The sequence below is a fragment of the Malaya genurostris genome, chromosome 3 (genome assembly GCF_030247185.1).
Source record: "Malaya genurostris strain Urasoe2022 chromosome 3, Malgen_1.1, whole genome shotgun sequence".
In the NCBI taxonomy this organism is placed as follows: domain Eukaryota; kingdom Metazoa; phylum Arthropoda; class Insecta; order Diptera; family Culicidae; genus Malaya; species Malaya genurostris.
In genome coordinates this window covers 182,407,018-182,427,946 of record NC_080572.1, presented here as the reverse complement: position 1 = coordinate 182,427,946, position 20,929 = coordinate 182,407,018, and the positions used below count along the sequence as shown (strand labels likewise).

General features: G+C 38.1%; 1 protein-coding gene and 1 long non-coding RNA gene across 5 annotated transcripts in view; one reads left to right on the top strand and one right to left on the bottom strand.

The window, feature by feature from the left end:
* The first annotated feature begins 1,385 nt into the window (after window positions 1-1,385).
* The window catches only part of LOC131434689 (2-acylglycerol O-acyltransferase 2-A-like), a 33,231-nt gene continuing 13,687 nt past the window's right edge, over window positions 1,386-20,929 (top strand). For 2 of the 3 annotated variants that reach the window (XM_058601683.1, XM_058601684.1), the window contains exons 1-4: window positions 1,386-1,551; window positions 1,760-1,923; window positions 1,989-2,086; window positions 13,517-13,648. In XM_058601683.1, coding sequence (XP_058457666.1) covers window positions 1,792-1,923; window positions 1,989-2,086; window positions 13,517-13,648 — 362 coding nt within the window. In that variant the 5' untranslated portion in view covers window positions 1,386-1,551; window positions 1,760-1,791. The remainder of the gene's footprint in view (window positions 1,552-1,759; window positions 1,924-1,988; window positions 2,087-13,516; window positions 13,649-20,929) is intronic. The other variant, XM_058601682.1, reaches the window with a different exon arrangement.
* Window positions 9,565-11,007, bottom strand: LOC131434690 (uncharacterized). 2 transcript variants are annotated; one of them, XR_009230381.1, is made up of 3 exons: window positions 10,902-11,007; window positions 10,521-10,836; window positions 9,565-10,461 (listed from the first exon to the last, which is right to left on the bottom strand). It is a non-coding gene; the product is annotated as an uncharacterized LOC131434690 (long non-coding RNA). The 2 variants fall into 2 exon arrangements; XR_009230380.1 differs by having other exon boundaries at window positions 10,521-10,621; window positions 10,681-10,985.

Below are 20,929 nucleotides of genomic sequence, written 5' to 3'. Positions count from 1 at the left end.
ATGTATAAGGGTTATGTAATTAATTCAACAATGATTATCTGTTTCATGAAAGCTATAATCGATTCGTCGTTTGACAAGAAATATAAAAGTTTTTAGGTGTTTTTTAAAGCTTTTATAAAACCTTTTGCGCGGACTAATAACTTAGCAAGATTTTGGTCTTACCATTGGTATTTAATTGCATTGCAACTCACCAAAATAAGAATAACTAGAATCAGGAGACGGGCATAGCGTGATGGATTAGTCGATGCCTTTCAGACAGCCCAAAATTTCATGTCCGCCATTTTGATGTTCTACTCTAGCATTTATTGACATCAATTAAACTTCAAAATAAGGAGGAATTATTATCGACTTTCATGTTTCATTTCCAGTTCTGACGACCAAAATGACGATAAATCACAAAAAATATGTTTGTAAATCATGCAAACTCTTGCAAAAAGCGCATTTATTTTTAAGGCAAATAGTTATAATTTTTTTATCCATATATTCACGATAAAAATGAAAGCGCTTTTATCAGAGAAAGCCTCAAAGTCGTAAATAGGTTCTACTATGGAATTCCTCCGAATAAATGGATCGTGAAGCAGGTTTTAAAACTTTCTTGAATTTTGAATCATTTCGAAATAGATTTAACGCAGGTTCATGTAGATTTCTACTTTATACACGAAAGGAAAAATTTTTAACTGGCGGAGTTTGTACTTTCAATGCAAGATTCAAGATGTAACACTCAAGATTTCTGCAAGTATTTATTAAAATTCAAAATGTTACTTGGGTTAACCTTACTGAAAAATAAAATATGTGGTCGTCTTCACGGTGCTTTTTCAAAAAAAAATTGTGGGGCGAATATTTTCGAGTTCGCCTCGGGCGCCAGAATCACTCACTACGGCTCTGAGGCCCACTGTTCCCCTTCGAAACTTCATGCCAAACGTGTGCTGATATCTCGGTTGATTTTTCATTAGGGCGTATAAGCAAGTGCCAGTTTCTCTTTAATCACTCTCTCTTTCGATTATTGTGATGTGATTAGAAAGATTTTCTTTGCTATCACTATTCTGCTTGAAAGTCGAAAGTTTCGGGTATCATTTCATGCAAAGAGTTGAGTGATAAACGTGGAAACCGCTTAGTAATTAATAGAAGAGAAAGTAAACAAAAAGAAACTGTCACTTGCTTATACGCCCTTTTAAAAAATTAACCGAGATATTTTAACCAGCAATATCCATCCTGGCCCAGGGAAGCTTCTTATCACCTATTGACTATAGCCGAATTTGATAACCCACCCCTAACCGGCGATGATGATGATGATGATGGTATGAGTGAAATATTTACTTATTTTTACTTTCCCGAATATTCTCACTCACCTACATGCGATAATGATAAGACCGAACTGGCGGGAACCGAGCGAGCATCCATTGCGTGTCGACCGGGCCTTGTCGGTCAGTTTGTTAGTGGCCACCCGAGAAAGCAGAACCCTAGCCATCCGATTGGCCCTGTTAGAACCGATCGTTCCGTTTTCGTGTTTGCTCGTTTTGTTGTCTGTTGTGTCAAGCACCGCACCTTCATGTGAGTAAATTCAAGCGAGCAATTTAGGAAATTGTCTACAATTTTGTTGTAATCAGCTTAGCAAGTGACCTTGAACCGTCAATAGATTGACTATGCGTGAAGCCCCGCCATGCAGTGATTGGCTGTGTACTCATCCGGGGACAATTGACAATTGATTGTTTCGGGAAGATCATTGCACATCACTGAGAAAATGAATTAATCTTTTCAGGTACACTTTGCCGTCGGTTGGAAGCAGCTAACATGAGGAAAATTGAGTGGGCACCGTTGAATGTGCCGCTGAGGCGACGCCTTGAAACGCTGAGTGCCTTCTGTATCATGACTTTGTTTTTGTTCGGTGAACTTTGGTTACTGCTGTATTATGTGTATTTATTGGTAGGATAAAACGGCATCCTTTGTTTTCCCGCTTTAGGATAACAAGATTACCATTGCATTCACAGATATTCGGAGGTTTGCTGGCCAAAACTTTTTGTGTGATCTACGGTATTTTCATTTACTACGATCGGGAAGCTGGTGTCAACTGTGGACGTGGTCAAGGGTAAGTACTGTCCTTGATGTTGTTTTGAACCAGGCTTAGAATGATGATAATTCATAATTACCCGAATATCAAATCAACACGATAAGCAAGGGAAACACTATTTTCGTATACACGATAAGGCTTAACAGCGACTGATTTGTTTTATTGATATATTGGCACCACCTACGATGAATTTCTTTTTTTCTTTTTGCTAAATTAGTTAACAGTAAGTGGTAATAAAATTGCATAATAAAAAGTCAGTGAATATACAATCAAGGTAAAAGTAACTGAATTTGATTTGATCTATTTGTGCTAGAATATAGAAAAAACTTAGTTCAAAACTTTTTTAAACTTCTATTATGTTCGTTTGAGAAACATGAAATTGACTCACTTCTCCAAAAAAATCCATTTTCACGAAACGAGAAGTGAAAAATTTGTTTTTTTCCCAAAAGTGATCAAGACTGTCTATTAAAAAGAGCCATTTATTTTATCATAGTCAAGAAATGACAAATTCTATACAAACACTAAAATAAAAATTCAATTTGAGTCCATCACTGAAAAATATCGAATTTAAATAATAAATGTCGATAGCGAAAAAAAATTCATTATGAAATTTTCTTATCGAAACTAATTATTTTTCAGTGTCTTTTTCTTGAAGTCATCAGAGAAGATTTCACAGAGTACTATTTAGCTTGCAACCCGATATTTGTTAAACGTATCAGAACTGGACAAAATAGCTAATTAGTTAGAAAAAAAATAATCTTAAAAGTTCCCATATTACAATATGTGGACGTTTGGTAGAGAACCTATGTTGGAATGGTAATGTTTGTAAATGGACTTTAAATTTAAAAAAAATCGATATTTTTCAGTGTACTAGGATTCGGTTTGGATTTTTTCAGTATTTTTATTTGAAAATTTGTCTGATTTTAAGAAACTCACCAGTACAACACATTTTAATAGGATTCGACTACAGCCATTTCAAAAAAAAAGTAAAACCCTTGGTTTGGACCTTTCCAAAATACAGTCAAGATTAATTAGGGGAGACAAAGCTTGTCACAACGTTTACGTGTTCAAACAGTTATTTAAAAATGGAACAATTTATAAACACCTAATTTGACTGAATAGTTATGGAGGGTAAATTAGTAACGATTTTTATTCATACTGATAAAGAAAATGATAGATTAGCCATCGAAATCTTTACCTTTAACGATAACTCAACGCATTAACTGTCATTAGTCAAGATTTTTCTGAACATTGCCAGCAGCATTTTACAAAAGTATTTATGATGAGAGCAGGTAATTTCGCCGAAAGCCATTTCAGCGAAAGTAATTTTGCCGAATGCCATTTCGCCGAATGGTTCATTTCACCGAAAAGGTCATTTCACCGAAAGGGTCATTTCGAATACATAACATAATTTAATAGAAAACTGTAAATTATGGTTATTCATCAAAAATATCTATTAGTTTTTATATCGCCTGAATAATTGATGTGGCGCAGTCACATAACCGAAGTCGACCCGCCGTACAGTGATGCCTCTCCATACAAAAGTTGGCAAAAATCATAAATACGTCGATAAACGTCATTCGATCCACCTAAAAGTGACATGATGCACTGTTCGCTACGGACCGGAGAAAATGACGACTTTTTTTTATAAATTAACTTGTGTATTTTTAATTATTTAGTGATTGATTAGGAGTTCTCACTAATGTTTCAAATAATGATTAAACCTGTGTGGAAAATGTATACAACGAAAAAAAAAAATTTTCCTTATATTTTGAAAACATCAATTTTCTTATCTTAATATTTTTATTTTCTGATATGTTGTAACTTACAAGTGTTGAAGTTTATTGCACTATGAGTAAAGATGGGAGAGTTACAATCAAAAAAGTGTTTTTTGAGTGTTTCACAAAAATATTAATTTTTGGAAAACGTTCTGCATTTTGCATTTTTTTTTTAAATTTTTCGACTTTATGAAAGAACACAAACACAAGTACAGAATAAAATTTGGTTGAATACTACCGCTTTACTAATAATAGTGGATTTTTATTATGTTAAAGTATTTTATTAAACTATGTAAAATGAAAAATGACGCTGAGCAAAAATGCATAAAGTGTTTTCATGGTTCAAATTTGGGAATTTTCTATATGGACTACAAGAAAGTTCCGAACAACAGAAAAAGTGAATGTGGTGGGATCAACTGGGCGCTATTTATTATGAGCTACTCAAATTGGATGACCCCATCACTTGCTGCGTTTGGACAGAGCATTGCATGAAAAGCGGACGCAATAGGAAAATTTTTTTGCTTCATGACAATGCAAGACTCCATGTTCTGCCCCAGCCGCAATTTTTGATCAGACATTGTTCCATACGGTTACCATTTGCTCCAATCCATGGCGCATAACTTGTCAGGTCAGTTTCAAAAACTACGTTACCACCAAAAATTGGATCGATTTATTTATCGAATCTGAGGAAAAAGATTTTTTCAAATGTGGTCTTACCAGAAAGATGACAGAAAGTGGTACATAACGATGGACTATACTTTAAAAAATGGTACTGCAATGATACTCTCACTAAAAATCATGAAACTAAGCAGAAAAAACGCTACTAATTTATTCCAACGCCTGATATTATAAATAGATGTATATAACGACATTTATATAGGTGTTTTATGTTATGTATTTTATAAATATTCTGATTTTATTTATCATGTAGCCGTTTATTTAAATTTTACTCGCATCGACTTCATTTACAAAAGTATAGCCCTTGTATTTGTGATTTTCATTGTCGACCCCGCAAAAAATGCTATAAAATCAAATACTATTGAAAAGTGGCTGCCCTTTCATACTCCTATATAACAAAAAAACATCATCATTGCGCCATATATTTTGTATGGAAGGATGAAGAGGAAGTTTACAATATCCTATCTTTGAGAAGATATGGAGAGATTATTTCTTATTTAAAAATTTTTATATTTTAAACTGTAATCCTTCACTTAACCGAGAATTCAAAAAAATAATACAGTGCAGGAAAAAAATAGTTTTTGAGTATTAAATTATAACGATTGTTTGTCATTTTGAAACAGATACTCATCACAGCAAACAGGTTTAGGGCATAGGCAGTAGTGTTCTAGTGCTAAATTCATAATCTACTAGATGTGACAATTAAGTAATGAGACTGATTCCATAAAAACCATATATTTTAAAATTATTTCATATAGGAAAACAACAACAACAGAACTGTTCGAATAAATAAAGCCAAACCGGCTTGCAAGTTCAGGTTTGAGTTGCTTCCAAAGTGTAAGGTCGATATCAGAGTCAGCGCGGAACGCAGACCGAAGCGAAGCGATTCAATGCGATGTGACGCTTTCACAGCGTCAAGACGCGTGCGAGCTAGTTACATTTGATCAAAGCAAACCTGTAAGATATTTTATTCAGGCCTATTTGCGTACAAGCTTTATGTGGCCGATTTAGCTGAGTTTTTAGATAATTTTTTTTTTGTATTAAATCTCGTTGTCACCCTTTTTTCTAGGGGGAGAGGAGCTTCCATTTTCCTCCTGCAGGATTGAGGGGCAGTTTGTTCGTGGTTCGTCTCGTCATCCATTGCCGTGGTATTGTTGTTGATTTCGTTGCTAGTTGCTGTAGATGCGCCTTGTTGTACATTGTTTGCAGTTGCTGGTTGGTTGGATGGTTAGCTGTTAACTGCAGCTGGTGTACTTTGTTCTATAGGGGATACGTTGGATGGTTTCATTTCACTGTTGTTGGTGACTGTCACAGGTGTACTGGGGTTGCTTGGGGTTGGTGAGAAGGAGGCACCGTTGTCCTTTGGTGTAGTTGTCTCCTTGTCCAGTTTATCACATGGCTTACCGTAGTGAACAGCTTTTTGGTAATATTGACATGTGGCCATCTGATTGTCATAGGTAACAAGTGATTCACACGGTATTCTTGTATCCTGACCGAATGTCACATAAGAAGGTATAGGCCTCCTCTAGCGCATGCGTAACAAACGTACGCCATTTAGAATACAGGGGAAAAAATTCTTCCACTTTTCTTTTTCGATAGAGAGAATCTCTCCGTATTGGGACATGGTTTTGCGAATATAAGGATCGATGACGCTTGAGGAAAGATCATGCACACGCACTTCTATAGCACTATCTTCCATATATACTGGAATGTTGTACTTGATATTTTCATGCTCCACATAGTGCACATTATTATTGTCTTTAGCGAATTGAATTGCATCCAACTCTTTATAGAACTGGATATAAACAACATTATTGGTCTTATTGCATGTACTTGATTTCTTCTGTCCCGAACTTAAGCGGTTTTGGTTTATCGACTGACTTGGTTGAGATGTACGAGCGAACTGATCTCTAACATATTTGCTTTGATCAAATGTATCTTGCTCCCAAGCGCGTCTTGACGCTTCGCGTGCCATCAGTAGAGTCCCCTTTTTATTTTGTGGATTACTCGACTATCAATCAACGAATTATGATGAAATCGAATACAATGTTTTAGTTCAGCTCTAAGATGTAATATTGTAGAAAAAACCTGTTTTACTCCTCCTTGTCGTGTGATAATGCTTTTCTCATATTACTCTTATTCTCGAGATTAAATATTTTGAATATCAACTTTAAAAGCATGCATAAAAGTAGAATTGTATGCACCCGGCGAACGACCATAACAGTTCGGCTGAAAAGTTCGTATCGTTTAATAGAAACACACTTTTTTTTTGCGAAAATTCGTTTTTATTATTCAACATAATTGCCATCAGAGGCTATACAGCGATTATAACGATCTTCCAACTTTTCGATACCATTTTTGTAGTACGATTTGTCCTTTGCCTCAAAATAGGCCTCAGTTTCAGCGATTACCTCTTCATTGCTTCTAAGTTTTTTACCAGCGAGCTTTTTCTTGAGGTCTGAGAACAGGAAAAAGTCACTGGGGGCCAAATCTGGAGAATACGGTGGATGAGGGAGCAATTCGAAGCCCAATTCGTTCAATTTCAGCATGGTTTTCATTTCAGCACTCGTTGTTGTTTTTGATCGATTGTGAGCTCACGCGGCACCCATTTTGCACAAAGCTTTCTCATATCCAAATATTCGTGAATAATATGTCCAACACGTTCCTTTGATATCTTTAGGGTGTCAGCTATCTCGATCAACTTCACTTTACGGTCATTGAAAATCATTTTGTGGATTTTTTTCACGTTTTCATCGGTAACAGCCTCTTTTGGACGTCCACTGCGTTCATCGTCTTCGGTGCTCATATGACCAGTACAAAATTTTGCAAACCACTTACGAATTGTTGCTTCGCCCGGTGCAGAGTCTGGATAACACTCATCAAGCCATTTTTTGGTATCGGCGGCACTTTTTTTCATCAAAAAGTAGTGTTTCATCAACACACGAAATTCCTTTTTTTTCCATTTTTTTCACAATAACAAAAGTAGCTTCACTCAAAATGCAATATCTCACAAACTAATAATCAGACAGCTGTCAAATTTATACACTTGTCTTTTGAAGGTTGGTACTAACTGAAAATGGTATGGATTTAATTATAGTGGCGCCCTCTTATAGAAACGATACGAACTTTTCAGCCGATTTGTTAATTAGGTTAAAGCTAGACCCGATATAAAAAAAAGCCTACAGGGTCCGGCACTCGAAGTGTAACCAATTAAAAAGGCCATAAATTCAGTTTGGAAAATTACTTTTACTTAATTCAAAGTACAAAATGTGTAAAAATAATACAAAATTCAGAATCAATTCACTTTTGCTCGGTATGACCACCTTTTGCCTTGACTATGGCCTTGAGACGGTCAAAAAACGAATCGCAAGCTGCCCGAATGTAACTTGCAGGTATTTTGGCCCACTCGCGGACAATAACTTTTTTCAGCGCCTCGAGATCCATTGGATTCGCATCTGGTGAATTCGAGAGCCATTGTGTGGACGTGATGAAGTTCGGAACGTTGTTTTTCAGCCATTCTTGGTTCACTCGAGCTTTGTGAGACGGTGCCGAGTCCTGCTGAAACGTCCATGGTCTGCCACCGAACTGTTTGTCTGCCCACGGCTTCAAAGCAACCTCCACAATACTTTCCCGATAATATGTCGCATTTACCTTGACGCCAGGCTCGATGAAAACGATTGGAGAGCGCCCATCTGCGGTTACAGCGGCCCTAACCATTATCTGTTTCGGGTGCTGCCTCCTGGTGGCCAATCGACGACTCGAATTCTCGTATGAACGGTCGGTCAAGTAAACCCTATCGTTTTGAGAGTTTTCGAATTGCTCAATTGGAAAAATTTTCTCGTCAGAAAATACAATGTTCGGAAATTGACCGCTTTCGGCCAAACGAAGCAACTCCTTCGCTCTCTCAAGTCTAACTTGTTGCTGCTTCGGTGTGAGATCATGCGCCTTTTGGATCTTGTAAGGCTTGACCTTCAGATCATTTTTCAGTATGCGGCGGATGCTACGGTCGGATATTTTCAGTTCTTTTGCCATTTGATTGGCACTTCGTCGAGGATTTCGTTCAAGTCGCTTCTTCACTTTTTGAACCATCTCACGTGACGTTGCAGTCTTTTGATGACCACCTCCATGACGTTTTGCGATGCTACCAGTATTATTGTAATTAATTATGGTGCGATAAACAAAAACTTTATTCACTTTAAGGTGTTTGAGCTCACGAACAATCGCTGGTTGTGATTTTCCATCTAAATATAAAGCAATCACACTATTACGTTTTAAATCCATCACTGATTTTTTTTTCGCGTTCACTTTTGGCAAAATGCTTTCTTGCGCTTGTAAAGAATACAACTCCGAACTGTCATTTAGGAAATTTCTAGAGAGCTGATGCCCGTGCGTCAGCTGCGCGAGCGGTCTGAAGTTGGTTACACTTCGAGTGCCGGACCCTGTATTTTAATACACCTAGTGGTGTAATGATGCCTTTCTCATATCAATCATACTATCGTATATAATACTGTGGTATTCTTCAAAATAATTTTCTTCGATTCTTAAAAGAATAACCGAAATCGGTTTGTTTGACCGTCTACTGATAAAAACTATCAATTGGAAAAGATTTGAGGTCGATTTAGAAATTTTTTAAGGTTTTTCCCCATTTTCAGTGATAGTATACAAATTTTAACCCACTTTACCCTATATTTCCGGAACCGGAAGTCGGATCTGCATGAAATTAAGAAATTACGCATGGGACCACAGGACCTTTCATTTGAACCTAAGTTAGAACACATATTATCTTTTTTTTTGCACATTTTACCCCATAACTCCCGAACCGGAAGTCGGATCCAAATAATATTCAGAAATTGTTTATGAGACCTCAAGACCTTTCATTTGAATCTAAGTTTGTGAAAATCGGTTCAGCCATCTCCGTGAAAAGTTAGTGCAAAAAAACGGTACCCGCACACATACACACACAGACATTTTGCGTACTTGACGAACTGAGTCGAATGGTATATGACACTCGGCTCTCCGGGCCTCGGTTCAAATGTCGGTTGATTGCATAACCTTTCTATATGAGAAAGGCAAAAAGAACCATACGGCTAATTCAAAGGATTTCGTTCATTTTTACATCGTCTTGTATATAAATACACTGGTTAAATTGAACATTCTCCACTTATCCTATGTAAATCCAAAATTTAAAGTCAGTTTGTTAAAATCGTTATCTAGAGCGACTACCAGGTTACAGTTACCGGTTCCGAAAGTACCGAAAATAGAGATCAAAAACTGTAACGATATTCCTCTATTCTTATCTCTTATCATGTGGTGACCTTCAAGCATGGCTTTAATCTTTTGCTTAATTATTCAAGGTTTAATTCATCAATGGAAACTAGACGCAATACAGTGCAACGGACGATAGCGACTCAAAAAAAAATTTACAATGGTACTAATTGCTGCTTAATCTATCTAATTCCAATTTGACATCTTAATCTATTTGTCTTACATCTAGCTCATATTCTCTCTCACAAATTACACGACCAGTTCATTCCTCCAAGATGATGTCTCTGGGGCCCCTTTCGATGCCGCTATTGTTGTACCGTGTCAATTCAACGCCATCGTAGTATCGCCCGACAGCCTGCTGCTGTAGCGTTGTGGAGGCTGTCTCACCTCTTACTCGTGTTACCTGCACTGCTTAAACCACGTCAGGGTGATCGCCCCTTTTGTCACTCAACCAGTGTATCACCGGCCGTGTCTTCAATGAGACTTCGTCCTAAAACGGTTTGTTGTCCTCGGGGAGTCGTGGCCCATCCATGGGCTTGGAGAACTGAATGATTACTAGCTGTATCCCTTACTATCCGTAAACGCTACACTTTTGCACAATTCTTCAAGGCCGAATCTAAAGGCGATCGCAGTGTGCGACAGAACGTTTTCAAACTGTAAATAAAAAGCCCTCTATCGAGGTAATGAGCCATTAGTGATTCGTCTCCCGGCCAATTTAGCAAGCCATGTACCTTTTTGAAGGCCTTTTGTTGGTTACTTGCTTTTGTCTTGAGTAGTTACGTCAATGCATGCAAATTGGCATAAATAGTGGTTTGTGGGTCACATCAGTTTACTGCTAGAGGATGCAGATCGAATTAGTTTGTCGTCAATGCTCGTGACTTATACTTTTACCTTGGAAGAACGTGCTGGGTAACCACTGACTTTTCTACCGTATCGATTTGTTGCCGGAATCTGTAGTATGGTGACTCGGATGGAAGTCAAGAGTGAAGACAATGGATGCTGAGCTCACTGGCTCGCACGTGGACGATGGTTTCTTAACCTCACGACCTTTTGATTTATTTTTAATAAAAGAGATTAGCCTCCATCTTTCTGATGATGATTCGTATTTTTACCTGCGTTTGAGGTGTGTGGTGATCTCTGAGATTATGGCTCAATTAGTTTCATGCACTCACTTCCAACGACACTAAATGAATTCGCCATGTGTCACCTTTGATTCCGATTCCTCTACTGATCTATTGTGTAATGCTTTGTTCTAGTTCTAGTGGTAGCGTTGCGAGAGAAGGATGATTATAGTTCTTAAGTCGACTATGTTTGAGTGAATAGATATAACTTTTTGTTTAATCTCGATCTTGTACGCAAGTAATTTAAATGACTGCACTCTAAGAAAATACAACGGCATTTTTGTCGGCAAAATCTCGAAGTGTAACAAAACTTCAAAACGAAACTCACTCATTTTTTGCAGAGATAGCTGAGCCGATTTTCACAACTCTAATTAATAGTCTTATAGCCCAATAGTTTGCTTTTGATTCTTATTCGGACCCGACTTCCGGTTCCGGAACTAGAGCGTGAAGTGTGTTTAAAACTCCAAACCGGCACTTAGAACAAAGCAGCATAAAACGGGAAAATTCTATTTAATTTAACATAATTGTTTACAAATTCGAAAGGTTATGTTAATTTATACCCAAACAAAGTTTCTAATTTTTTTTTTAAAGTATACAACTGATATTTTTGCCTTTCTCTATAGAAAGGTATTAGAATTGCTGGAAAAACCGACTTTCGAACGGAGCTTCGGAGACCCATAGTGTTATATACCATTCGACTCAGTTCGTCGAGATCGGAAAATGTCTGTGTGTGTGTGTGTGTATGTGTGTGTGTATGTGTGTATGTGTGTGCACTTTTCGAAGATATTTGAACGCGCTCAATTTTCTCAGAGATGGCTGATCGGATTTTAACAAACTTGGGCTCGTTTGAAAGCTACTGTCGGGCCGTTGATCAAGTTCGAAGATCAAATGCTTGTGACTTTTCGTTCCAGATATATGATGGTATAAGTGACGTAACCGACAAAACACGTTGATTTTTACCGCTGTTATATATATATATATATAAGGGTGCCAAAATTTTGGGATCAACTCTATTTTCGTAAAGTTCTAGTGCTCAAAAGTTTAAGCACCTCGAAAAAAGCCTTCATGCAAAATTTGACCTAAATCGGACATGCTTAAGGGGTGCTGCCCGGTGGTAAAGGTTTGACAATTTTCGATCTTGAAAAAGCACCATAGGGGGGAGTACATGAAATTTCCAAAATCGAACATTTTTTTTTTGATGCCAAAACTCTTAAAACTGCATAAAACATCGAAATTTAGTGTCATCTCAAAAAAAAAATTTTTTGAAAAAATCTACTTTCTGGGACTTAGAAAAATTTTCATATTTTTTCTAAGTCCCAAAAAGTCGATTTTTTCAAAAAAAATTTTTTTTAGAGATGACACTAAATCTCGACGTTTCATGCAATTCTAAGCCTTTTGGCATCAAAAATTTTTTTTCGATTTCGAAAATTTCATGTACTCCCCCCTATGGTGATTTTTCAAGATATATGAAAATTTCACTAAGTGGACTAAGAAGGCTTTTTTTAGATTAGCATCACTGTTCTCATACAAATAGGCAACGCAAATGTCAAGCACTAGTTTGGAAAAATGATGCTGACTGTGTGACATAAACACTGAAGCATGCTTTTGTGAACTACTCGAATCAATCTGAATCAATTGGCGTCTAAAATTATTTAATAAATGTATGAAACATATTTTCATGAGACTGTTATGAAAGAAGAGAAAGGCATTATCACACCACTAGGTGGATTAAGAAGGGTTTTTAGTGATATGATCACACCACTAGGTTTAAAACAGATTTTGTCTTTCTCTATAGAAAGGTAATATAATTGCTGGAAACCCGGCTTTTCAACGTAGCCTCAGAGACCCATAGTTTTCCATGCCATTCGACTCAGCTCGACGAGTTCGGAAAATGTATGGATGTGTATGTGTGTGAACTTTTCAAAGAATTCCTTACCGCTCAATTTTCTTGGAGATAGTTGAACCGATTCCAACAAGTCAAGGCACGTTCGAAATCTACTACTGAATTTTGGTTGAGATATATTAGTATAACTGACGTAAACGCAAATTCTTCATCGGCTGAATTTTCTCGAAGATGACTCAATGAATCTAGATAAGGTTTATTTGAAATCTAGAATTAGGTTTATTTGAAATCTAACAATTGTAATCAAATCTGGAAGGGTAATGACGGATATTTGCGTTTCGAGAGATGTAATCTTATATACGACGTAACCGATGATTCTTGGGTTTTTAATGTACCAAAATTTCTCAGAGAAGAAAGAATCGATTTCGAAAGCCTTCGACTCGTTTGAAAGCTACTATTAAGTTATTTGATAAGCTCACAATACTAATGGCCGAGGATAAAAATTAAATAAAAAATTTTTATTTTCAATCGGGTACGGATCGGATTCGCATTAAAGAATTTTCGTATACGACGATTTCTAATGGTTGTGACGAATTTCATTCACGTATCTGTGCTGATTAACAATACACAGGTTGAGAAAATCCAAGAACACAAAGTAAAAACTCTCTAGTGAAAAAAAAATTATTTTTGTCCTGAAAACATAAAAATCTCAAATCACCAAAGAAAATCTATTTCATTAACAAAACGGTTTCTGTTGTTTCAGCTCCAAATGGTTCCGAAACATGTATGTCGTGAGGCTGTTCCAGTCCTATTTCCCTGCTACACTTCACAAAACGGTGGATCTTCCAGCGGACCGGAACTACATTTTCGCCGCTTTTCCACACGGTGTACTGAGGTAAGTGATCGCTTAGAAACCTACTTCGAAAAAAACCTTTGTACCCGGCTCCTGCATGGCTTCCGAGAACAATGCCTGAGACCTGTTATCATTTCGAGACGTTAATTTGCACTCATAAATCACTCAATAGAGTTAAGTAACTTGGAGCAGCTACTGAATCTGTATTCGTTTGTTTTTGTGTCACTCGTGTACTCGTTATTGTTGGTATGTCGCGCTGATTGCTTATTTTTGGCTGAACCATGATTATATTTTGTGCACGCCTGAATGACGCTTCAGATTCAATAGGATTTTCTATTGGTAGATTAGATAAGATTTCCCATTATTGCACTTGAACTTCGGTTCATTTAATATCTGTTAGAAATTTATACTTTATGGAGTTATTTTGTTGAAAGCATTCAAAATAAAGGTTTTTTTTAACTTCATTCATCATTTGAACATTTCGTTTGTAAACAGCAATAGCCCTTTCGTCCCACCATCTGTTAATGTTTGATGCATCTCTCATCAGTTTTATTCTATTTTATCTTCGACTCAATATTCCTCGAATGGGTGATGATAAGGGCAATACTGCACGGATTATACTCATTAATTCCATAATTACAATAAGATTCCACCTCACGTTTCTTTTGATTTTCTCATAAACGGATAGTTGAAAACGTTATTATTATCACCTGCTATATATTGTCTCTCAATGAAAACAAATTTAATTTTATCACAACACCGCTGTTGGATAAACACTTGTTATCATAAATTTCTCAAATCGAATGAACACAATTCACCAAATGCTTTAACCATCGATGTTGTTTTCATTGACATTTGGAAGCGACGCGAACAGATTTCAACTAAAAAAGTTGTTGATTTTGCATTGCGATTATTGTTTTGCTTTCAACTGTCTCCGGCATTTGACAGCATTCAATACAACATATTTTTCAACTACTTGAATATATGCAAATCAAAAACCATATTGGTTGAATCAAAAAGAAATTAGTTAAATCAACTATCGCAAAAATCAAAAACTGCGATATCGCAATTTTAAGATCGAAGGGTTCTCCGTGTAGAGTTAGAAGGGACATAGGGAGGGTGGGACCTACACAGTATTGAATTGAAATTTAAATACATCTTTCGTTTGTGGCATACATCTTTTAGACACACTTTGCGTTCGATGAATCTTCAAGTTCTTCAGCTTGTAGCAAGGAAGAGATTATTCTGGATTGGGATGCTTTTTTGGTGTGAAGTTTTTGGGTAGCTTCCAGCAACTCAGTCAGTTCAAAGCAGGTGCATGCTCCGAAGCATCGTTTACATAGGCCATACTTCCAGCAACGTAAAGAAGAGTGCGATAGAGCTGTATACGAGAAAGAGATAGGGAGATCACTAAATTTGAGCACTGATAGTTTTTAAGAAATTGTAGATGAAAGTCATATAAGGAAGATTTCGAGTTGCCAAGACGTCGCGGACTGGTATGAAGGGTGGTATACCTCGGGCCCGAAAGGAACCATCGATACCTGTGGGATTATTGAGTGTAACCATCGTCCCAGAGTTCCACTATTCCATGTATTTTGACAGCTGGCTAGAGTTTTCTGACGATAGAAACTGAAAAATTCATTGAAGCAGATTGGTCTTTCATTGATATCACCTTCTAGTGCGCTCACCTTGGCTAACGAGTCCGCCCTCTCATTGCCCCGTATGGAACAATGTGAAGGGACCCAAACCAAGGTAATCTGGTATGATTTTGCAGGTAAAGCACTCAATTGCTCCCGTATTTTCCCCAGGAAATACGGTGAGTGCTTTCCAGGCTTCACTGAACGGAGAGCCTTAATGGAACTGAGACTGTCCGATACAATGAAGTAGTGATCTGTGGGCAGAGTGTCAATGATCTCAAGGGTATACTGAATTGCAGCTAGCTCTGCGACGTAAACTGAAGCTGGATCACTGAGTTTATAGGAAGCAGTGAAATTTTCATTGAATATACCGAAGCCCGTGGACCCGTCGAGATATGATCCGTCAGTGTAAAACATTTTATTACAGTAGACTTCTTTAAATTTATTATTAAAAATTTTTGGGATCTTTTGAGAGCGTAAAGGATCCGGGATTCCACGAAATTCTTCTTTTATGGATGTGTCGAAAAACACAGTAGAATTAGAAGTATCCACAAAATGATCACGATTGGGAACAAACGAAGAAGGATTTATATTCTGAGCCATGTAGTCAAAATACAAGGACATAAAACGGGTCTGTGAATTAAGCTCGACAAGCTTTTCAAAGTTTTCTATCACCATCGGATTCAATCGTTTGAGTTGATTGCACACAATACGCAAACAACGATACTGAATTCTTTCCACTTTAATGAAATGAATATTCGCAGCGGAGCGGAAACAGAAACATCCATATTCCATTACTGACAACATCGTCGTTTTGTACAACCTGATCAGGTCTCCTGGGTGAGAGCCCCACCAAGTTCCGGTTATTGTACGAAGGAAATTGATTCTCTGTAGGCATTTTCTTTTCAGATACCCCAGGTACCTTTGTGATCGGAGGCTGGTTTCCAGGTTTTTGAATGGCGATCACTCTCACTTGTCTCCAGTCATGTGGAACAATATTGTCCTCAAGGAACTTATTGAATAAACTCAACAAGCGTCTTTTGGCGGGGTCAGGCAGATTTTTCAACAAGTTGAATTTAATTCTGTCTAACCCCGGGGCTCTATTGTTACACGACAAGAGCGCAAGTGATAATTCTACCATCGAAAACGGTGTTTCGTTTGTATTCAATGTCGCGAAGCGGGATATCTTCTGTTCCGGAACAGAATCGGGACATACTTTTTTAGCGAAACCGAATATCCAGCGGTTAGAATATTTCTCGCTTTCGTTTGCGTGATTTTGGTTGCGCATGCGACGGGCCGTATTCCAAAGAGTGCTCATTGCTGTTTCTCTCGGTAATCCGTCTACAAACCTTCGCCAGTGACCGCGTTTCTTAGATTTAATCAGATTTTTCATTTGAAATTCGAACGCCGCGTATTTCCGAAAATTTTACTGTGGTTCCATTCCTTCTAAACGAGATGAAGGCAGAAGCTTTTATCGTTTTCTGCTCTGAGCACTCTTTGTTCCACCATAGGTTGGGAGAACGCATACTAGTTTGCGCGCTGGTTACTCATTTCGTCTGAGCTTGTCTGAATTGCGGTGTCGAGAATCAAGCCAGCCACAATTGTATGCTCTTCCACCGGACGAAGCTCCTGTGATGTTTCTAGTTTCTCAGATATCGAACAAGTGTAACTTTTCCAATCAATGTTTCGTGTGAAATCGTACGAAACATTGATTGTTTCCGATGATCTTACACGGTTGATGATAGAAACTATGATCGGCAAAAGATCGCTACCGTGAGGATCACAGATTACCTTCCACTTGCAATCTAACAGTAGCGAAGTCGAGCAAAGGGATCAATCCAGCGCACTCGGTTGTGCTGGCGGTCTAGGGCTCCGTGGCATTTCTCCCGTGTTTAGAATTGTCAAATTGAAGTTGTCACACAGATCTTGGATTAACGAAGAACGGTTATCATCATATAACCAGCCCCATCCTGTACCATGCAAGTTAAAATCCCCTAAAACCAACCGCGGTGAAGAAAGAAGTTCTATGATGTCTGCAAGCCTACGATGCCCTATCGAGACTCTGGGAGGAATGTAGATGAAAGCTATACATAGATCTTTGCCTTTAATATTAATTTGGCAAGCAACAACTTCAATTCCCAGTGTCGAGGTGAGGTTAATACGATAAAATGAATAGCACTTTTTGATCCCTAACAGTATCCCTCTATAAGAATGTTCTCGATCAAGGCGGATTATGTTGAAATTATGGAAGTCGAGGTTAATGTTAGAAGTGAGCCAAGTTTCACTCAAGGAGAATACATCGCAATTATGAGTAACATATGTATTGAGTGTTTGAAAAAATCAAGTTTTGGGATGATACTTCCGCAATTCCACTGAAGCACAATGATCATATCTTCTATTCTCAATGGTAAATTATCCATAAAAATACGATCGCTGCAAGGAGGGGCCATTGTTCAGTCAACTGTTTTAAAAATGTCCTTATTGTTGGCAGTAGAGCAGTTATGAGGCTTTTTAGAGGATCAGTAATATTGAAGGCTGTTAATTTTGTTTATTTTATTTTGTTTATTTTTTGGGAGCAGGAAAAGCCCGATGGAGATGAAACTTGGCAATCTCTCTCTCCAGCAGGCATAAAACCTCCTCATCGTTCGTATCAACAGATTACAATGATCCAACAGATACAATAAGGCTTAACACTAACAATAAAAACTTGTAATTAAAACTACACCTATAACCCTATATCTAGTTGATGACACCAAGCACTACATGGCAGCAATAGTGTTCTTGCTTCAACTGGCGGAGAAAAGGGGATAGGTAAATGGATGATGAAGGTAGGTGAAGGGGGTGGAAAGTAAGCGTGGTCGAACAACGGGGTTAGAATCGGCAAGTAGATCTAATTAGTGGTCGAAAAGATGGTGGAAGACGGAGAGAAAGACGGGGTTAGAATCGGCAAGTAGATCTAATTAGTAATCGAAAAGATGGTGGAAGACGGAGGAAAGAAGGAAGTGCGACCGGGTTAGTATTTGCAAGCGAATCTGATTAGTTTCCAATAGAAATAAAGAAGACGAAGAAAATGAGAAGGGGAGCGAAAGGGTTAATATCATCGAGCGAATCTGAGTAGCTTCCAACGGTGATGGGAGAAATTTTTGTATTTTTGTTCAACCATCACTAGGTTGAACAAAAATACAAACGGTTACAGACAAAACCTAATCCAAAGTTAATCTGACAAGTGGCAATGAAACAATCGTTTGATCATATTTCGGGATAGATGAAAGTCGAAAACATTGGAGCAGCTATTGAATGTCCTGCACATACTGGAAAATGGTTCATTGTAACCATAATTTGTTCGTGGAAGTCCAGGGTAAACTCAAGAAACGATGAGAGCGTAGATTACGTCGATGAATGTCCAGATTAATCAATTGCAGAAGTTCGGGACAATCGATACGTAATTGTAATAAATCAGCAACAAAAACGGCTTTGGAGACATTCCTACGAACAGATAGCAGATCCAGGTCAATAAGCTTACAACGATCTTTGTAGCTAGGAAGATTAGTGGAATCCCTCCAAGGTAAATTGCGCAGAGCGAATCTAACAAGTTTACGCTGGATAGTTTCGATGCGTGTAATGTCGATTTGATAGTGAGGTGCCCAGACAACAGCTGCATATTCTAGCGTCGAACGGATAAGAGCACAATATAATGCCTTAAGACAGTATACATTAGTAAAGCTCTTGGTAACACGAAAGACGAAACCCAAGAGCTTGGAGGCCTTCGAAATCACATAATCGATGTGACTTTTGAAGTCCAGCTTGGAATCAAGAATGATACCCAAATCTTTCACGGAAGATTCACGTTTCAGTATATTGTGCGAGATGCTATAGTCGTAGGTAATCAGTGAGCGTTTACGAGTAAACGACAAAACGGTACACTTCGAGGCATTCAAACCATTCTATTATCCTGACACCAGTTTGTGAATAAGTCTAACTGTGACTGCAAATATATAGTGTCTTCTTGACATTTAACTAAATAAAATAGCTTGAAGTCGTCTGCGAAGGATAGTTTGTGGCATTTTAATATGAAGTTGAGATCATTGAGGTAGAGTAAAAATAAGAATGGACCTAAGTGACTGCCTTGAGGGACTCCAGAGTTGACAGCGAAAGGCACTGTAATGAAGTCTCCAATCTTTACAGACATTTCGCGACCAATTAGATACGACTCGAGCCAATTTAGCAACGATCCACTGAAGCCAAGTCTATTGAGTTTTGCTACTGCTATTTGGTGGTTTATTTTGTCAAAGGCTGCAGAGAAATCAGTGTAGATTGCATCAACCTGTAGGCGTGCTTGTAGAGATCGAACTATAAAAGAAGTGTAGCAGAGTAAGTTTGTTACAGTTGATCGTTTCGGCATGAATCCGTGCTGAGTTTCTGAAATGTAGTTGTTGCTGTTGTGTTTCAAGAAATCCAGAACTATAGTTTCAAATAATTTAGGTACGGCACATAGTGCAGCTATACCACGATAATTGGATACATCGGCTTTATTTCCCTTCTTGAAAACTGGGAAAATAAATGATTTTTTCCAAATATCCACGATATCAGAAAATTTCAATAATCCAGCGTTTGTTGGATTTTCTGGTTGTGAATTGGGGTCATTCGGGTTTTTTTATGCCCCAGGAAGTGCTGGGCACTCTTCATCATCACTAAGTTTTTTGAACCCAAGAGGTGTTTGCTTCGGTTTTGAGTCAGCACTTTTCGTTTCCGTTTGTTTCTTTTGTGACGAATAGGACAGTCTGAGACCTTCACGAGGAAGCTTGTGAGAAGCCATATTTTGTCTTTTCCTGCTTCCTTCAACCCGCGTATAGAAAGGTCCTTCGCCAGGGTCGTCAGAGGTATCCTCTTCAACTGGCAAGAGTGCAAACGGGTTCTCAGGGTTCAATGGAGTGGTTCTTTTTAAAATTTCCACGTAGGAACGTTTAGAGCGTTCTTTGACGGATCGCTTCAATTTCTCCGCACGCTGTATGTACGTAGGGCACACCGACAGATCATGAGGATTCTCCCCGCAGTAGCAACACTTTTACGCTGCTCTTTTGTCGGCCTTGCCGCATCGCAGTTTGTTGCAACAATAGGTTACCGTATGCACTAGCTATTTGCAGCTTGTACAATAAAGACTGTCCCAGAAAGTATGGACGCAACCAAAAACCGCTGCAATTTCGCAATGGTTCAGAATCTGTCAATTTTTATGGCTGCGTCGTTGTTTATACTCTTTTCTAACCATTTGTGCAGTTGTTTATTCGTTTTCATTAGTTTGTTTCGAAATGCGTGAACTTTCAGCAGAACATCGTCGAAAAATGGTGTACAAATGGTGCACAGAACGCGGACTGTCACTGAGAAAGATAGCAAAAATGGAAGAAGTAAGTGAAAAAGCCGTGCGAAATGCAATCAGGAAGTTCGGTGAGGATAACACCTTTTTGAATAAACCGAAAACAGGTCGAAAAAAAGGTCCTGAGCTTGCACTGCAAAATTTTCACTGGCTGATGGTCGGGGTTTTTGAAATGGCCTACCCCGTCCTTCATCAGATCTTCGATCGTCAGACTTTCGTCACGAACCACACCGTCGATCTCCACCACATGAGACGGGACGTACACGCGGTACTCCTTCGTGAACAACTCGCTGGTAGCAATCTCGTTTGCTTGCT